The sequence below is a fragment of the Rhinichthys klamathensis genome, unplaced genomic scaffold (assembly GCF_029890125.1).
Source record: "Rhinichthys klamathensis goyatoka isolate OS25496 unplaced genomic scaffold, OSU_Roscu_1.1 h1tg000330l_1, whole genome shotgun sequence".
NCBI classification, from domain to species: domain Eukaryota; kingdom Metazoa; phylum Chordata; class Actinopteri; order Cypriniformes; family Leuciscidae; genus Rhinichthys; species Rhinichthys klamathensis.
In genome coordinates this window covers 2,699,770-2,717,410 of record NW_026606845.1, presented here as the reverse complement: position 1 = coordinate 2,717,410, position 17,641 = coordinate 2,699,770, and the positions used below count along the sequence as shown (strand labels likewise).

At 35.0% G+C, this 17,641-nt stretch overlaps 1 protein-coding gene and 1 long non-coding RNA gene across 2 annotated transcripts; both read right to left on the bottom strand.

Moving 5' to 3' along the window:
* Window positions 1-22: 22 nt before the first annotated feature.
* On the bottom strand, window positions 23-3,253 carry LOC130105953 (uncharacterized). The gene is made up of 4 exons (XM_056272141.1): window positions 3,147-3,253; window positions 2,191-2,555; window positions 119-417; window positions 23-26 (listed from the first exon to the last, which is right to left on the bottom strand). The coding sequence occupies exons 1-4, from the start codon at window positions 3,244-3,246 to the stop codon at window positions 23-25; spliced, it is 768 nt and encodes a 255-aa protein (XP_056128116.1). The 5' UTR covers window positions 3,247-3,253.
* An 8,425-nt stretch (window positions 3,254-11,678) lies between these two features.
* Window positions 11,679-12,080, bottom strand: LOC130105890 (uncharacterized). Its single transcript, XR_008809677.1, has 3 exons — window positions 12,029-12,080; window positions 11,852-11,902; window positions 11,679-11,729 (listed from the first exon to the last, which is right to left on the bottom strand). It is a non-coding gene; the product is annotated as an uncharacterized LOC130105890 (long non-coding RNA).
* Between the last annotated feature and the right edge of the window lie 5,561 nt (window positions 12,081-17,641).

The following is a 17,641-nucleotide window of genomic DNA, read 5'->3' as shown; positions in this document are numbered from 1 at the left end:
GAAAGAGCTCATGTGAATATAATTACCTGCACAGTATGCTGAATCACATCTAGTTGGTCTAACCAGCTCATAGACATAATAATCGCCTGGACAGGCTTTGACTTTGATGGGAAAAGACCCGAAATAGCAGCAGTAACTCCCAGCGTAACTGCCATAGTGACCGCAGACATCTCGAGTGACGACTCCATCTGTTACTGTAGGGTGTCCACCACGGATCCACAGTGGGATATCAGTGCCACAACTGTCCTGAGCAACACACGTGTCTGGGATACGAGCGCTAGTGTTGTTAATGAAGAGACGATACCAGCCGCTCCAGGAGATAAACGCGTCACAGTTGTAGGAGGAGGAGGAGGAGTAGATGTGTGTATTATTGATGGATCTCCATGGATTGTCCAGCACAGTGTAGTTGTAGCAGGGGTCTGTAGAGAGATTAGCTGTTATGAAAATATATTAAGAAATGAAGCTTTTTTTTTTTTTTGCACAATTTAAAAAAATGCATTTATAGGATTATTTAAATATCAATGCATCTTAGACAAGAAAAAGACAAACATGTAAATTGGAAGTAAACACGTTTGATACACATACCAGTACAATCATGTACATATTTTTTAAAGACTTATTTAATTCCATTTCTAGAAATTACCATTTCAAAATGCCCTAACATTTCCAGGTTCAGCGTGAATCATGGGTCACAAACTAATATTAAAGTAACAATCTGACATTTAGTTTCCTCAGCATTTTATATGAAAATAATGATGTTTCTGAGCTTGTGAAGTGTTTTGTTCCAGTAGTGTCGTCATCAACACTGTATCAGTGGTTTGATCGTGTCTGACTCTAAACTAGCACTATTGAGAGAGACAGAGATCTGTCATTCACTCAGTGACAGTCAGTGTTTGTACTGAGAAGAGATCAGACACGAGCTGCTCAGAAAACTGTCACTAAGAGTTTCTAGTATTCGTGATCCTTTAGAAAACGAGTTAATCGTTTCACCTCTAAAGCTACAGACATGAATCCATACAGCTAAACAGCTCTGTAAAAAGTGAACGTGCAGTTGTTGCTTTAAGGAGATAATGCTGGGTGAGATCAGTGAATCAGGACACCACAGTCTTGTAATTTCATCATCAACACATAACCATCATCACCTGGGCACGGTTTCCATGAACATCTTAAGCTTAACTTGACCGTAGAACAACTGCAGTAAATGGTCTATATGATCAAATAGGCTTAGGATGCTTTCAGAAAACACAGCCCAGGTCATAGTTTCTCTTGCCACAACAAATGTGCTTTATGAACACAGTGTTGGAGCAACGAGACAACAATTAAAGTTAAACAGTAAAGGGTCAAGAGCCCAAATAAAGCAAACACTTATCACCATAATGGTGGCACGAAATGAAACATTCCATAAAACATCACCATATAAACTTCTGTAAATCTAAATAAGACTGTGTGTAGATGTATGACAGAACAAAAGTCAAACTAGTAATAATCCGTGCAATAATGTGTAATGACTCGAAGTCAGTAGTTCTCTTTCCTTCAATGATTCTGCTTATTAACATCAGGTATCTTCAATAATGCTCAATCATCACTTAATGAATCACTTAATTATCTCATTAACTTCAACACTGCTTCAGTGTTAATTTTAACAATCGGATTGACAGCTCAATCGGACTAAAAAAACTTCATGTATAAAATGTCATATAAATGAGTGTCCCGTTATTAAAAAATTATCATTTCACTGCGTCTGTGAAGTGGAGCAGGACAACGTCCCACCAGTGCTTGCTTCAGATTCTCATCCACACTCGACTGGTTTTGGGCGTGGGGTTTTACTGCGTGATAAATATAAGCAGCGGCAAAATGGTTCATGCTCATCGTCTCCAAATCATGACCAAAGACAGATAAATATTAAGTCTGCTGTTTAAAACAAGTAAAGAACCAATAGAGGAGAATAGTTATGCGCGAACAGCGGCAGTATACTTGTGCAGTGTGCGCATGTCAAAAAATCAATTCCGATTTGAATTTTTGTGACATATAAACCCGATTACTTTATTTATCGTTCATGTAAACACCGTGTTCGGATTCATTAATCGGATTGATTTCATTCCGATTGAACCATGTAAACGCAGCTACTGTGTGGACACATATGTACACTGAGGAGTGTTAATTTAACACTGGGGATTACGCTGTGTACAGAACTTGTGTAGATATCTTCCCTAGTTCAGTCTCCAGTTCCAGTTTCTTCTGACTCAAAGAGTTAAAACTTTTCTGTAACTGACTTTTCTCAGCACTGAGATCATTGACTCTGGTCTCCAGCTCCAGTTTCTTCTGACTCAAAGAGTTGAAGTTGTTCTTCAGTTGGTCTTTTTCAGTCATTAGATCAGTGTTCTTGTCCTGTAAGCTGTTGATAGTGTGATTGAACTCTTCAACTGTGTTCTTGTAACTCTGTAACAGGTCTCTCTCTGCTGTGATGCAGATGTGCTGCAGTGTGATGAAGACCAGCAGAAGAACACACATGAGCCCGAGACACACTGTCATCAACACCAAACACCTGCTTCCTCCTGACAAACAGAGACAACACACACACATATCAGTGAATACCCTTCCTATTATTCCAAAAAAGGATTAAAATCAACCTTTTAATCTACATTTGTCTGTAGAAAATATGCTTTTACAGTATATTATTTTACAAGACTTGTTTCTAAATATCTAAAGATGAGCATATTGAAAAGGTACTGTGTATAGGTGTTAATATATTCAAAATAAAAGCAGAAAACATTGACATTGTTCTTAGAAACACAATTTGAACTTGCATGTGACATTTCCTCAAACATTAGTGACACATTTAACAACACCAGCTACGCCACTTTATATTTATTAAAACCATTTATTTATTTGTATTTTTTATTTGTTTTTGCTTGACAAAATTGCCCTCAAACCAATCAATTAATCTTAACTTGTTTTTTTCTGAATAACCATAGTATGTGAATAGTACAGATTACTAGATTTTTACAATTAAAAGTTAACTTAAAAGTGTTAGTTAGAACAACTGTTGGATTTTACAGCGTTTTTTTATTTATTTAACATTTTTCAGTTACATTATTGCTCCATTACCAACTCCATCTCTACGTCAGAATAAAATTTCTACTTACTGCACATTCTAGCTTTTCCTTCATCCTGCCAGAGTCTCTCTGTTTGTGATCCAGTTGTTCCTTTAGTAACTTTGTTTACAGTATACTTGCCTGATTTCATTATTTGCTCTCACAGATTTACAATACAGTAGCCTATGTGTTCACAGATGAAGTGTGTTCAAGATTGAAAACTTAATTGTCTGAAACATATTTTTGGGTGGTGTCTCTTCAATCTGTTATTCATGGCTCCTTTCCCCAAAAAAACAAAACAGGAAAGTATTCTTTGGATATCTGTAACCAGGAAACCCCCACCCAGTGCTGTGACGTTTCTTCACAGCAAAAACCCTCAGAGCACACACTGAAAAAAATGATACTTTGGACCAACCTAAAAAATTACTGTAATTTGTTACAACTAAATTTATCAGTCTTTCTCAAGCTATATTTTTGATTTGGTTTAAACTTTAAATTTTAATTTAATAGCAATCAAAATAGTTATTCTGCTCAACAAAAAGTTAAATGACTCTGAAGCAGAGATGGGCAGTATTTCAATTACAAAATACTCAAAAGTAATTAAATACGTATTTCAAATACATGTAATTTGTATTTTCCTTAACAAAAATAAATCAAATGAAATTTGTAATTAAATAGCCTACTTTGAGGGACTGTCATTTGTATTTAAAATACTTAAAATACTTATTAGGGCTGGGCGATATATCGCATGACATTGTTATGCGCATCTCCTCAGTAAAGCCGGTTCCTTGATTAGTAGTAAATCACCTTCACCTGCTTTCAGATGGAAGATATGATGCAGATATGAGTGTTAAATTAACACTCAAGAGTGTTAAAGTTAATGAGATAATTAAGTGATTAATTTAGTGATGATGAGCATTATTGAAGACACCTGATGTTAACAAGCAGAATCACTGAAGGAGAAAATCACAAATTGTAAGCCACCGTTATGGCGATCAGTGTTTGCTTTAGTTGGACTCTTGACCCTTAAACTTTTAATTAAAATTTTGTTTGTCTGCTGTTATTGATTTATAACAGTCAAATGAACAAAGAAAAGTGTGATCTGATAGTGTTGGTTATGTTTTGACATAATCATGCTGTGATCTGAAAAAATAAACTTTTTGAGATAAATAAGTTTATGTTGAGCATAGTTTGGTTTAACTTGTTAGCAACAGCTTTGTGATTCTACAGCATATGATTATCAGTATTTTTCTTATAATCCAAAATATTGAATAAACATTGTTCTGATCAAAACACTTTCAAATGAATTTATTTAGAAACACAGACATCAATAATCAGCCTGTGAATCTCAACAATGGTGACAATAATAAAGCATGTTGCAGTGGCTGCCACCAATCACAGCTCATTAATGGTGCCCATCATGCATTGCGATATGAATAAATTATGATCTGAATTGTCTATCTAATTTACTTTTCCTAATTGAATATTCTGCTCGTCACCATTGTTGAGATGCATTGACTGAATCTTGAAGTCTGTGTGTGCCTAAAAGAAGGATTATTTTTTTAAACAATTTTAAGAAATCCTTTTTATTATAGCTAAAATTCTGGATATTTATGCAGAATCACAGTTATGCTGTAACCAACAGCATAAACCACAAACAAAAAGTTCAAATTATGATTGTCATAATTAAACCAACACCATTAGATCACTTTTTTCGTTGTTCATCTGGCAGTTATAACTCAGAAACAACAGCCAAACAAAATCTAAAGTTAATAATTTAAGGGTCAAGAGTCCAACTAAAGCAAACACTGATCGCCATAACGGTGGCTTACAATTTGTGATTTTCTCCTTCAGTGATTCTGCTTTAGGTGTCTTCAATAATGCTCAATCATCACTCAATTAATCACTTAATTATCTCATTAGCTTTAACCCTCTGTAGAGTGGGACCATATGTGCTCTGAGCAGTGCTGATTTAACACTTTTTGCTGTGTACTCAGATTTCAGCAACACACTCACATAATAAATACAAATTACATATTTTGTATTTGAAATACGTATTTAATTACTTTTGAGTATTTTGTAATTAAAATACTGCCCATCTCTGCTCTGAAGCAGTGTTAAAGTTAATGAGATAATTAAGTAATTAATTGAGTGATGATTGAGCATTATTGAAGACACCTGATGTTAACAAGCAGAATCACTGAAGGAGAAAACTTTTTTTTTTTTTACCGTTATGGTGATCAGTGTGTGTTTTAGTTGGACTCTTGACCCTTAAATCATTCACTTTTAATGTTGTTTGGCTGCTGACAGCCAGATGATTATTATTTATTTATCAAAACAACGTGTAAGATATCATTTGGTTTATTTTGAAAAATCTGGATATAATGTTATAGAATCACTGTGATGCTGTTATGATCATTATACATTTAAGTCAGAAAGTAGGCTTTAAATGAGTTCAGTGATTCAGGTCAAATGATGATTATTTCTAAACATGATCTACAACATCTGATCTGATCTGATCTCTTTGTTCATCCAGCTGTTAAAACAGCCAAACAAAATATTTAGTTAAACATTTAAAGGTCACCTGCCCAACTAAAGCAAACACTGATCACCATAACGGTGCCTAAAATATCGATTTTATCCTTCAGTGATTCTGCTAGTTAACATCTGGTGTCTTCAATAATATCTCAATCATCACTCTATTATTCACTTAATTATCTCATTAACTTTAACACTCTTGAGTCTGGATCCAAATAAACTCCCAGTAAAGTTCATTTAACACTGGAGTTTTTGCTGTGGGTGGAATAAAAATATGGCAGGACTTTTACTTTCTGACCCCTGGACTTTGTGATGTCCACGTATGTGGACAACCAGGTCTGAGGAGGCTACACCAAATCAAAAATATAGCTTGAGAAAAACTAATAAATTTAGCTGTAACAAATTACAGTAATTTTTTTTAAGTTGGTCCAAAGTATAATTGTTTTGTGTTTGTTATTTGCTTTAAGGAAAACTGAACAAAACAGGTTTAAATCAGAAACTGTGATTTTCAATTTAGGCCAATATAAAAATGCACTTTAAATGAACGACACAGTAGTTTCACTTTTTTCAGTGCATCAGATCACCTTTTCTAGTTGTTCATCTGGCTGTTATAACTCATGTACAGCAGCCAAACAACATTTAAAGTTAATGTTTTAAGGGTCAAGAGTCCAACTAAAACACACACCGATCACCATAACGATGACTTAAAAATTATGTTTTTCTCCTTCAGTGATTCTGCTTGTTAACATCAGGTGTCTTCAATAATCACTCAACTAATCACTTAATTATCTCATTAACTTTAACACTGCTTCAGAGTCATTTAACTTTTTGTTGAGCAGAATAACTATTTTGATTGCTATTAAATTAAAATTTAAAGTTTAAACCAAATCAAAAATATAGCTTGAGAAAGACTAATACATTTAGTTGTAACAAATTACAGTAATTTTTTAGGTTGGTCCAAAGTATCATTTTTTTTCAGTGTACATACTTCTAAAGGAATGACTAATTATTTGGATCCGTATTTTAAAGTGAAGATCATGGTAACTAACTAGTAATTACTCAAGTGTTACTACATACTTCTAAAGGAATTACTAATTATTTGGATCCGTTTTCTAAAGTGAAGATCATGGTAACTAACTAGTAATTACTCAAGTGTTACTACATACTTCTATGGGAATTATTATACAAAACTTCACCAAAAACCTCAAACGCTTAAAAGAATTAGTAATTCCTTTAGAAGTATGTAGTAACACTTGAGTAATTACTAGTTAGTTACCGTGATCTTCACTTTAGAATACGGATCCAAATAATTAGTCATTCCTTTAGAAGTATGTAGTAACACTTGAGTCATTACTAGTTAGTTACCATGATTCTTACAGTAGTTCTCTGGGAAGCATTAAAAAAAAGTAGTTATTGATTAGTTAATACACTGTAAAAAATTGCTGTAAAAAAACAGCCAAATTTTACAGTAACATGCTGTATTCCATTAAAACAGTAATATACCGTAGAAAAAATGCATTCGTGGTGATATTTGTCATTTTCGAGAAAGTAGCCTACAGGAATATACTGTGAATTACCAGCGCTTAAAGTCGACACTCAGAGGCTGTGTTCCCAATCACACCCTATACCCTCATTCACTATTCCCTACATTAGTTCACTAATATAGTCCAATTGACTGAGGGAATAATTCAGTAAATTTTCTCTAAGTTAATTGAGACCCTGATGAACACCTGCTGTTAACAATCAGAATCACTGAAGGAAAGAGGAACAAGAAGAACAGAAAAAAAGATGAAATCAAGATAAAAGACATTAAATCTTAGCAAAAGATCTCAGCAGAGGATTAAACAACTCCACAAACAGCATTACCAGCTTCACTTAATACTAACCAGACAGACTTTATTTCTGTCAGACTTCTACAGAAGGTCTTATTAAAAGGTGACAGAGGTTTAGACGTCATTATATTTTCATTTGATGTTACCATAATGGTGATCAGTGATTGCTGTGGTTGGGCTCTTGACCCTTGACTTTTGAACATTAGTTTTTTTTTGGCTGCTGTAACTGTGACTTTTTAAAATACATTAGCAATGGCTCAAAGCTGAAGCAAACAAGATGACAATGGCTGTTTGTTAATAGTCACAATCATCATGTAACAGCCCAATTCACTGATCTCATTTGCTGCCTAAAGTTGTTAAATGGTTGATGTTTTGTAGTTTTGATTTTGTTGCCATTGTGATTTTACAGATTGAGATCTATCGGGGATTTGACGTCCAGAAAATATTAATGATTTAAAAAAGGATATACTCAGAACATTTTGAACTTCTTGATCAGCCAGACACACAGGCATCAAGAACTGGCGTATGAATCTAAACAATGGTGACAATCATAAGTTTTATGCTGCAATGCATGTTGGGTACCAAAAAAAAAGCCATGACTCCCAGCATGCATTGCAGCATGAATAAATTATGCAGCTGAATTGTCTGGTTCTTCGCTTTAATTTTTTACTTTTTGCTTTTATTTTTGCTTTTGGTTTTGTGTTGACTTTTAGTTGCGTATTTGGGGATGTTTAAATTTAATGTTATCTTTTTTGTTGATTGTCACCATTTCTGAGATTCATTGGCTGATTCTTGATGTTAGTGTGTGTCGAAGTAAAGCCATAGTTCAAAATTTTTTATTGAATGATGAGTTTAAAAATCCTTCATAACTAGGGCTGGGCGATATATCGCACGATATTGTTATGCGCATCTCGTCAGTAAAGCCGGTTCCTTGATTAGTAGTACATCGACTTCACCTGCTTTCAGATGGAGCGGCATTTACTACAAAGAGCCGTAGTTAACTGACAAGCTGAGGCAAATCGCACTAATATCGCGGACGTATCGCCAGCGATATTTAATGCGATATGGCTCAGCTTAGGGCTGGGCGATATATCGCACGATATTGTTATGCGCATCTCGTCAGTAAAGCCGGTTCCTTGATTAGTAGTAAATCGCCTTCACCTGCTTTCAGATGGAGCGGCATTTACTACAAAGAGCCGTAGTTAACTGACAAGCTGAGCCATATCACACTAATATCGCGGACGTATCGCCAGCGATATTTAATGCGATATGGCTCAGCTTGTCAGTTAACTACGGCTCTTTACACAGCAAAAACTCCAGTGTTAAATGAACACACCTGGGAGTGTATATGAGTCCACACTCAAGAGTGTTAAAGTTAATGAGATATTTAAGTGATTAATTGAGTGATGATTGAGCATTATTGAAGACACCTAAAGCAGAATCACTAAAGGAGAAAACCGGAATTTCAGGTCACCATTATGGAGATGAGTGTTTGCTTTAGTTGGGCTCTTGACCCTTATATTCATAACTTTAGACATTGTTAGGCTGTCATATCTGAATTATACCTGCAAGATGAACGAAGAAAAACAAAGATCTAATGGTATTGATTATATTATGACAATCATCATTTGAGCTAAGTGTTTGTGATTTATGCTGTTGGTTACAGCATAACTGAGATTCTGCATAAATATCCAGAATTTGTGATATAATATAAAGGATTTCTTAAATGTTGTAAAAAAAAAAAAAATCTTTGTTTTAGGCACACACAGGTATCAAGATTCAGTCAATGCATCTCAACAATGGTGATGAGCAGAATATTCAATTAGGAAAAGTAAATTACATAGACAATTCAGATCATAATTTATTCATACCGCAATGCATGATGGGAGCCATTAATGAGTTGTGATTGGTGGCAACAAGGATTATTATTGTCACCACGGTTGAGATTCAGAGGCTGATTATTGATATCTGTGTTTCTAAAGAAATGCATTTGAAAGTGATTTCTTCAGAACAATTTTTATTAAATGGTTTGGATTGTAAGAAACATACAATTATCATATGCTGTAGGACCACTAAACTGTTGCTATCAAGTTAAACAACATCATCCGAATGAGTTTCATTTTTCAGATCACAGCATGATTATGTCAAAACATAACCAACACTATCAGATCACACTTGTCTTTGTTCATTTGACTGTAATAAATCAATAACAGCAAACAAACAAAATTTAAACTTAAAGTATATGGATCAAGAGCTCAACTAAAGCAAACACTGATCGCCATAACGGTTGCTTACAATTTTAGATTTTCTCCTTCAGTGATTCTGCTTGTTATCATCAGGTGTCTTCAATAATGCTCAATGATCACTAAATTAATCACTTAATTATCTCATTAACTTTAACACTCTTGAGTGTTAATTTAACAGTCATATCTGCATCATATCTTCCATCTGAAAGCAGGTGAAGGTGATTTACTACTAATCAAAGAACCGGCTTTACTGAAGAGACGCGCATAAAAATATCGTGCGATATATCGCCCAGCCCTAGCTCAGCTTGTCAGTTAACTACGGCTCTTTGTACACAGCAAAAACTCCAATGTTAAATGATCACACCTGTGAGTGTATGAGTCGACACTCAAGAGTATTAAAGTTAATGAGATATTTAAGTGATTAATTGAGTGATGATTGAGCATTATTGAAGACACCTAAAGCAGAATCACTGAAGGAGAAAACTGGAATTTCAGGTCACCATTATGGAGATGAGTGTTTGCTTTAGTTGGGCTCTTGACCCTTATATTCATAACTTTAGATTTTGTTCGGCTGTTGTATCCGAGCTATACCTGCAAGATGAACAAAGAAAAACAATGATCTAATGGTATTGATTATATTATGACATTTATCATTTGAGCTATTTGTTTGTGATTTATGCTGTTGGTTACAGCATAACTGAGATTCTGCATAAATATCAAGAATTTGTGATATAATATAAGGGATTTCTTAAAAGTTGTAAAAAAAAAAAAATCTTTGTTTTAGGCACACACAGATATCACGATTCAGTCAATGCATCTCAACAATGGTGATGAGCAGAATATTCAATTAGGAAAAGTAAATTACATAGACAATTCAGATCATAATTTATTCATACCGCAATGCATGATGGGAGCCATTAATGAGTTGTGATTGGTGGCAACAAGGATTATTATTGTCACCACGGTTGAGATTCAGAGGCTGATTATTGATATCTGTGTTTCTAAAGAAATGCATTTGAAAGTGATTTCTTCAGAACAATTTTTATTAAATGGTTTGGATTGTAAGAAACATACAATTATCATATGCTGTAGGACCACTAAACTGTTGCTATCAAGTTAAACAACATCATCCGAATGAGTTTCATTTTTCAGATCACAGCATGATTATGTCAAAACATAACCAACTTACAATTTTAGATTTTCTCCTTCAGTGATTCTGCTTGTTATCATCAGGTGTCTTCAATAATGCTCAATCATCACTAAATTAATCACAATTATCTCATTAACTTTAACACTCTTGAGTGTTAATTTAACACTCATAGAGTCATATCTGCATCATATCGTCCATCTGAAAGCAGGTGAAGGTGATTTACTACTAATCAAGGAACTGGCTTTACTGATTAGATGCGCATAACAATATCGTGCGATTAATCGCCCAGCCCTACTGTGTAGTTGCTGATAAAGTGACAATCTCCTTGCTAAGTACTTTAGCACAATGTATGCTAATGTTTGCTATATAAACTGCAAAGACTTTAAAAAGACTTAAAATCAAAGTTAAAATCATGTTTTTAATTAATTCACTATTACATATTAGGTGTTTGCAGTTTTATATAAAGAGATATTCATTTTCAGTGGACTCTAATGAAGGAATTTTACGGTACTATCAATATAAATACTAGTTTTTGAACTCGAACTGTTTAAAGCAATCGGTTTTCCATATGAGTCACCTGCAATGGTATTTTTACGGTAACAGACTGTAAAAAAGGAGAGCTGTAAATTAACGGTAAAGGCTGTAAATTAACAGTACATTGCTGGAAACCACAGCTGCCAGTAGATTACCGTTATTTTACAGGGCAATTTTTTACAGTGATATCAGATTCAGATGGTGAATTACTGTGTTTTTCAAGAAGACACTATTATGCAGGAGGATCTTTTGAAAGCCACAATCAGCCCAGAAACATGCTCACCTTCCGTAGTGGGACTGGTAGATGTTGTGGAAGTGACTGTCAATAAATGGCCTTTAACATTTACAAGATAGAAGAAGATGCCAAGTCAGATTTAGATGAAGTGCTGTGTTCTTATTAAGACATTATGGAGGGCTGCATTTTAATATAACAGTCCAGTCTAACATCATCCTCACCTGTAGATGTAGAACTGGTAGATGTTGTGGAAGTGTCCGGCTGTAAAGGAACTGAAACAATAACACATGAAAACACATAAGTCAGACTCAGATGCTGAATTACTGTGTTCTTCAAGAAGACACAAATTAAGGAGGAACATGTTTTGAATGTCACATTCAGCCCAGAAACATGCTCACCTTCAGTAGTGGGACTGGTAGATGTTGTGGAAGTGACTGTCAGTTAATCCTCCTCTGTTGAGATCTTCAGAGATTTAATGTCTTCTGTGACTGAAGTCAGTTGCAGTTCTTGTGTTTCGCTTTTTTATCTTCTTGTTGTTCCTCTGTCCTTCAGTGATTCTGATTGTTAACATCAGGTGTTCATCACTAATGCTCAATCATCAGTTGATTAATCACTGAATTATATAATTAACTTCAACACTGCTTCAGTGTTACTCCAACACTCTGTAGTGTGGAAACAATTTAAAACTGAAGATTTTGCAGTGGGGTTGAAAGGGTTAAATGTGTCAGATAAAAAAAAAAACAGAGTGAAGCGTATTTTAACGGTAATCAACTGTAAATTAATTTACGGCATAAAACTGTAGAAAAACAGCAACTTACTGGCAACCCAGCTGCCAGTAGATTACCGTAAAATCAAGGAAAAACGGTAATATTCTGTAAAATGTTACAGTTAGATGTATTAAACAAAAGAAGTTAATTTCACTGAAATATAAGTGAAAGTTCATAGAAAAAAAGTTATGCGAAGTCAATAACTGATAAGTAGAGTAAATATTAAACTGAAGTGTTTTATGTATTTTGCACAGGATGATACAGGAGAAATCTGTTAGTTTAATTGAGTTTTGTGGGTCACCATTGTGCTGGAGAGTAGAGCCTGTGCTTCAGTCAAAGATGAGCAGAGAAACACTGATGTTATGCTGCCTGTTGCTTTATGTAAAAGCACACAGCAAAATTCCCAGTGTTAAATTAACACTCTCGGTGTACATATAGGTCCAACTACAGGGTGTTAAAAATGAACACTGAAGCAGTGTTGAAGTTAATGAGATAATTAAGTGATTAATTAAGTGATGATTGGCCATTAGTGGTGAGACCTAATGTTAATAAGCAGAATCATTGAAGGAAAGAGAAACAACAAGAACAGAAAAAAAGAGAAACACAAGAACTTCTGACTTCGAGCCATTACACATTATTGTTTTTATTATTACCAGTTTATTTCTGTCATACATCTACATACATTCTTATTTATATTGAACAGAAGTTTAGATGGTAATGTTTTATTGAATGTTTCGTTTCATGTCACCATTATGGCGATCAGTGTTTGCTTTAGTTGGGCTCTTGACATTTTTAATATTAGTTTTTCCTCTGGCTTCTTCAACTCTGTGTTTATAAAGCACATGTGTTACTGCAAGAGAAACCACGACATGGGCTGTGTTTCCCGAAAGCATTGTAAACCTAATTTGAATGTACAGACCTTTTGTTGCAAACGTTCTACGATCAAGTTAGGCTTAAAATGTTTTTGGGAAACATCCCAGGTCATGATGGTTATGTTTAAATGATGAAATTACAATCCTGTAGTGTCCTGATTCACTCAACCAGCATTATAAATTGATTATACAAAGGTTCTATTCATATTCATTACAGTAGCTAATTCCAGCAGTGCTTTAATAATCTGAAGGTTTTAAAATCCCACACAGATATCAAGAATCTACATATGAATCTCAAAAATGGTGACAATCACACAAAAGATTCATGTTGCAGTGCATGATGGGAGCCACCAATCAAAATGCATCCATGGCTCCCATAATGCATTGCAGTATGAATAAATTATGCAGCTGAATTGTCCTGTAATTTTCATTGTTTTTCCTGTTTGTTTTTATTTTGCTATTGTTTTGTTATGACTTTAATAGCTTGTTTTGTGATGTTCAGAGTTGATCTGTGTGTCACTAGTTTGTTTATTGTCACCATTGTTGTGATTCATATGCTGATTCTTGATGTTTGTGTGTCTGAACACAAGAGCTTCAGTGCACAAAGAATTTTCTAAATTGTTCATATTGCTGTTGGATCTCAAACTGTAGAATCTCAGGGCTACAATCACCAATACTAAAACTCAACATCAATCATATAGTCAAAGATTTAGACTCTGAATGACATCAGAGAATCAGGTCACTACATGACGATAATGTCATCTTTACAACATATTGTTAACAGGTTTTCTCGTGCACTAGCAAATGTGCTTTATAAACACTATGTTGGAGCAGCCAGAGAAAACATAACAATAAAAAATGAAAAGGGTCAAGAGCCCAACTACAGCAATCACTGACCACCATAATGGTGGCTTGAAATGAAAAATTCCATAAAACATTGCCGTCTAAACTTCTGTTGAATCTCAATAACTTTTGTAGATGTATGACAGAAATAAAGTCACACTGGTAATAATAAGTGCAAGTTCTTGTGTTTCTCTTTTTTTCGTTCTTGTTGTTTCTCTTTCCTTCAATGATTCTGCTTATTAACATCGGGTGTCACCACTAATGACCAATCATCACTTAATTAATCACTTAATTATCTCATTAACTTCAACACTGCTTCAGTGTTCATTTTTAACACCCTGTAGTTGGACCTATATGTACACCGAGAGTGTTAATTTAACACTGGGAATTTTGCTGTGCAGTAACTGTGTAGTTGCTGATAAAGTGACAATCTCCTTGCTAAGTACTTTAGCACAATGTATGCTAATGTTTGCTGTATAAACTGCAAAGACTTTAAAAAGACTTAAAATGAAAGTTAAAATCATGTTTTTAATTAATTCACTATTACATATTAGGTGTTTGCAGTTTTATATAAAGAGATATTCATTTTCAGTGGACTCTAATGAAGGAATTTTACGGTACTATCAGTATAAATACTAGTTTTTGAACTCGAACTGTTTAAAGCAATCGGTTTTCCATATGAGTCACCTGCAATGGTATTTTTACGGTAACAGACTGTAAAAAAGGAGAGCTGTAAATTAACGGTAAAAGGCTGTAAATTAACAGTACATTGCTGGAAACCACAGCTGCCAGTAGATTACCGTTATTTTACAGGGCAATTTTTTACAGTGTGAACTACCACTTTCATCTGTGCGCTGTTACTTACTAATTTGTTAATCAGAATTTCTTGTTAGTTAATAGTAGTTACTAGATTGTTAATATTGTGTTACTCATTTGTTCCTGTGCAGTTATTCATTAACGAAGGAACCGTATTCTAAAGTGTTACCGATTAAACAAGTCCACAAACAGCATTACCAGCTTCACTTATTACTAACCAGACTGACTTTATTTCTGTCAGACGTCTACAGAAGTTTTTATTGAGAATTAACAGAGGTTTAACTCTGTTTCATTTGAAGTCACCATAACAGTGATTAGTGTTTCCATTAGTTGGGCTCTTATTATATATTTTTGACTGCTCTGACAGTGTGTTTGTCAAACACATTTGCAGCAGCAAAGAAAGTTAAAGTGAAATGATATCAGGTGATGATGGTTACCTGTTGATGGTTTTATAATCATCATGAAATAACCTCATTGAATAAAAAAAATTATTTCACAATTATTTTGTCAAATTAATATTTTTTTCACATCATAAACCATGTGTTACTGCAGAATGAAATCCAGCAATATTATAACAACAAGTTAGAAGACTTTAACAAACATGAGTATAAGCAGTGCTTGAAGTGGGGAAAAGGTGCCGGAACTCTCTTGCATTGGCAAATCATGACATTTGAAATTTCTATAGTGAAAAACAAAACTTGGAGATATTGCTGGTACAACAACAATTTATTGTTATTTATTAACAACATAAATGTATTAAAACAAGTCGTGTGTGTGTGTGTGTGTGCGCACGTGCTTGCGTGTGTATGAATACTGAACTCCTCCAAGTCTGCATTTATGGTGAGATACTACATTTTATTTAATTAAATGCATTTATGGTGAGATTATATTTTCATGTCAATCTGTGTTTTGACCACGAACCTTGCGCTGTCACTTTAATTCAGCGCATGCAGCACAGCAAAAATAGACTCGGAACAATCACTGCACTGCTGTATACGTACCGCACCAAGAGCACATTGACGGACCGCACTGCAAATGGAGTATATGTGAAACAGGTGTGGCACTGACGCTTTTTCTGTCAGTGGTCGAGTACCGGCTACATGCGAGAAGTAGCGGTACGCTAGCCTGGGAAAACCCAGACAACTTCCGGCAAATTTAGATTTGCTCTGAAAGTTAGTCTGGCAAAGAGCTCATTCAAGCCCATTTCCAATCCGTCGAAATCGAGGCACCAATCAGAAACGTTGGGGCGGGCTTTACACGATGACGACAGCACTGGGATTTTGAAGCAGATTTTGTAGCCTACATTACAAAGATGGATGCCGCCGTCGAACATCACTCGTTCGAATCAGCTATCGCGTCTGTTTTAAGCGATTTGAACGTTTCCTTTTTGTTAAAAACCGAGCAAAGAACAGCACACGGAGATGTTTCTCCGCCGCTCTGCATACGTCATCTCCTTCATCGTTCTGATTGGTTTTAGGTCTATCCGCGACGTCCGTTGGTGACGCTCCTCTGGAAATGGTTCGTCTATGACGCTTTGCCAGACCATAACTCAGTTACAACTGAGAATGGTCTGGTTTTAACCAGGCTAGCGGTACGCTTAAGAGTAAAATGTAGAAGTGCCGGTACTGACTACCTGTGAGTACCGCCCCACTTCAAGCACTGTGTATAAGTCAATTTATGATGACACAGACATCAACAATCAGCGTATGAATCTCAACAATGGTGACAATCAAAAGTACTTTTCTGCAATGCATGCTGGGTACCAGCATAGTACAAAACTCCCAGCATGCATTGCAACATGAATAAATTATGCTGCATTGTCCTATGATTTTGTTTGATTTCTAAATATTTGCTTTTATTTTTTGCTGTTGGTTTTGTTGTGAATTAGTAACTTTTCAGCGACATTCTGCATTAATCTTTTTATCTAAATAGTTGTGATTGTCACCATTGTTGAGATTCATGTGCTGATTTTTGATATCTGTGTATGTCTGCGTTGCCTTTTTTATTTTATTTTTTGTTTCATGTTTGTTAAAATATTTAAAATGATTGTTATATTGTTGTATATATCGATTGTTAAATTCAGCCATCACCAGGTAACCATCATCAGCAGGTCCCATTGAGTACACAATTGTTTTAAAACACTTGCAGTCTTTACACCCACCTGATCAATCTGGTCATGAAAGTAGACAAGTAGTCAAGTAAAAAGAGCAGAAAGTATTTGGACAGGCCCAAAGTTATCAACAGCAAATATCTACTTCCTCCTGCCCAACAGGACGTAACAACCACAAATCTAAATAGCGTACGTCATAGATTGAACGGGGAATAGGGAACCAGATTTAGTCGCACAACTGTTGTCCGATAAAGATGAGGGCTATGTTTAAGTCCAATTTTAATGCCCTTCCCTCGCTAACTTCCCTCCATCTAGTTCACTCGGATGTGTGTCTTTGCTTACATTGCACAAGTGCCTTCTACTTGAAATGTGTTTAGATGAACAAAATAAACCCTTGATCCCTTGGAATCTGCGATGGAGCTGATTATTAACAGTTTTTTCACCTTATTAATATGTTTTATGCACCATTCTATAGGCCTGTATGCTTGAGCTGTTGAAAAATATAAACAAAAATGATTACAATTCCGGCAAGATTCTGAGAGTGTGCATTCTGGGAGCCACCATATTATAAAACTCATGGCTCCCAGTGTTACGACACTTGGC

Excerpts from the sequence above, each read along its gene's own strand:
- LOC130105953 (XM_056272141.1), bottom strand. The coding sequence starts at position 3,246 with ATGAAATCAGGCAAGTATACTGTAAACAAAGTTACTAAAGGAACAACT. Across the intron at positions 2,556-3,146 it reads AGGAAAAGCTAGAATGTGCA|GAGGAAGCAGGTGTTTGGTG; the intron begins GTAAGTAGAAAT and ends TCTGTTTGTCAG. Across the intron at positions 418-2,190 it reads GGAAGATATCTACACAAGTT|CCCTGCTACAACTACACTGT; the intron begins CTGTACACAGCG and ends CTCTCTACAGAC.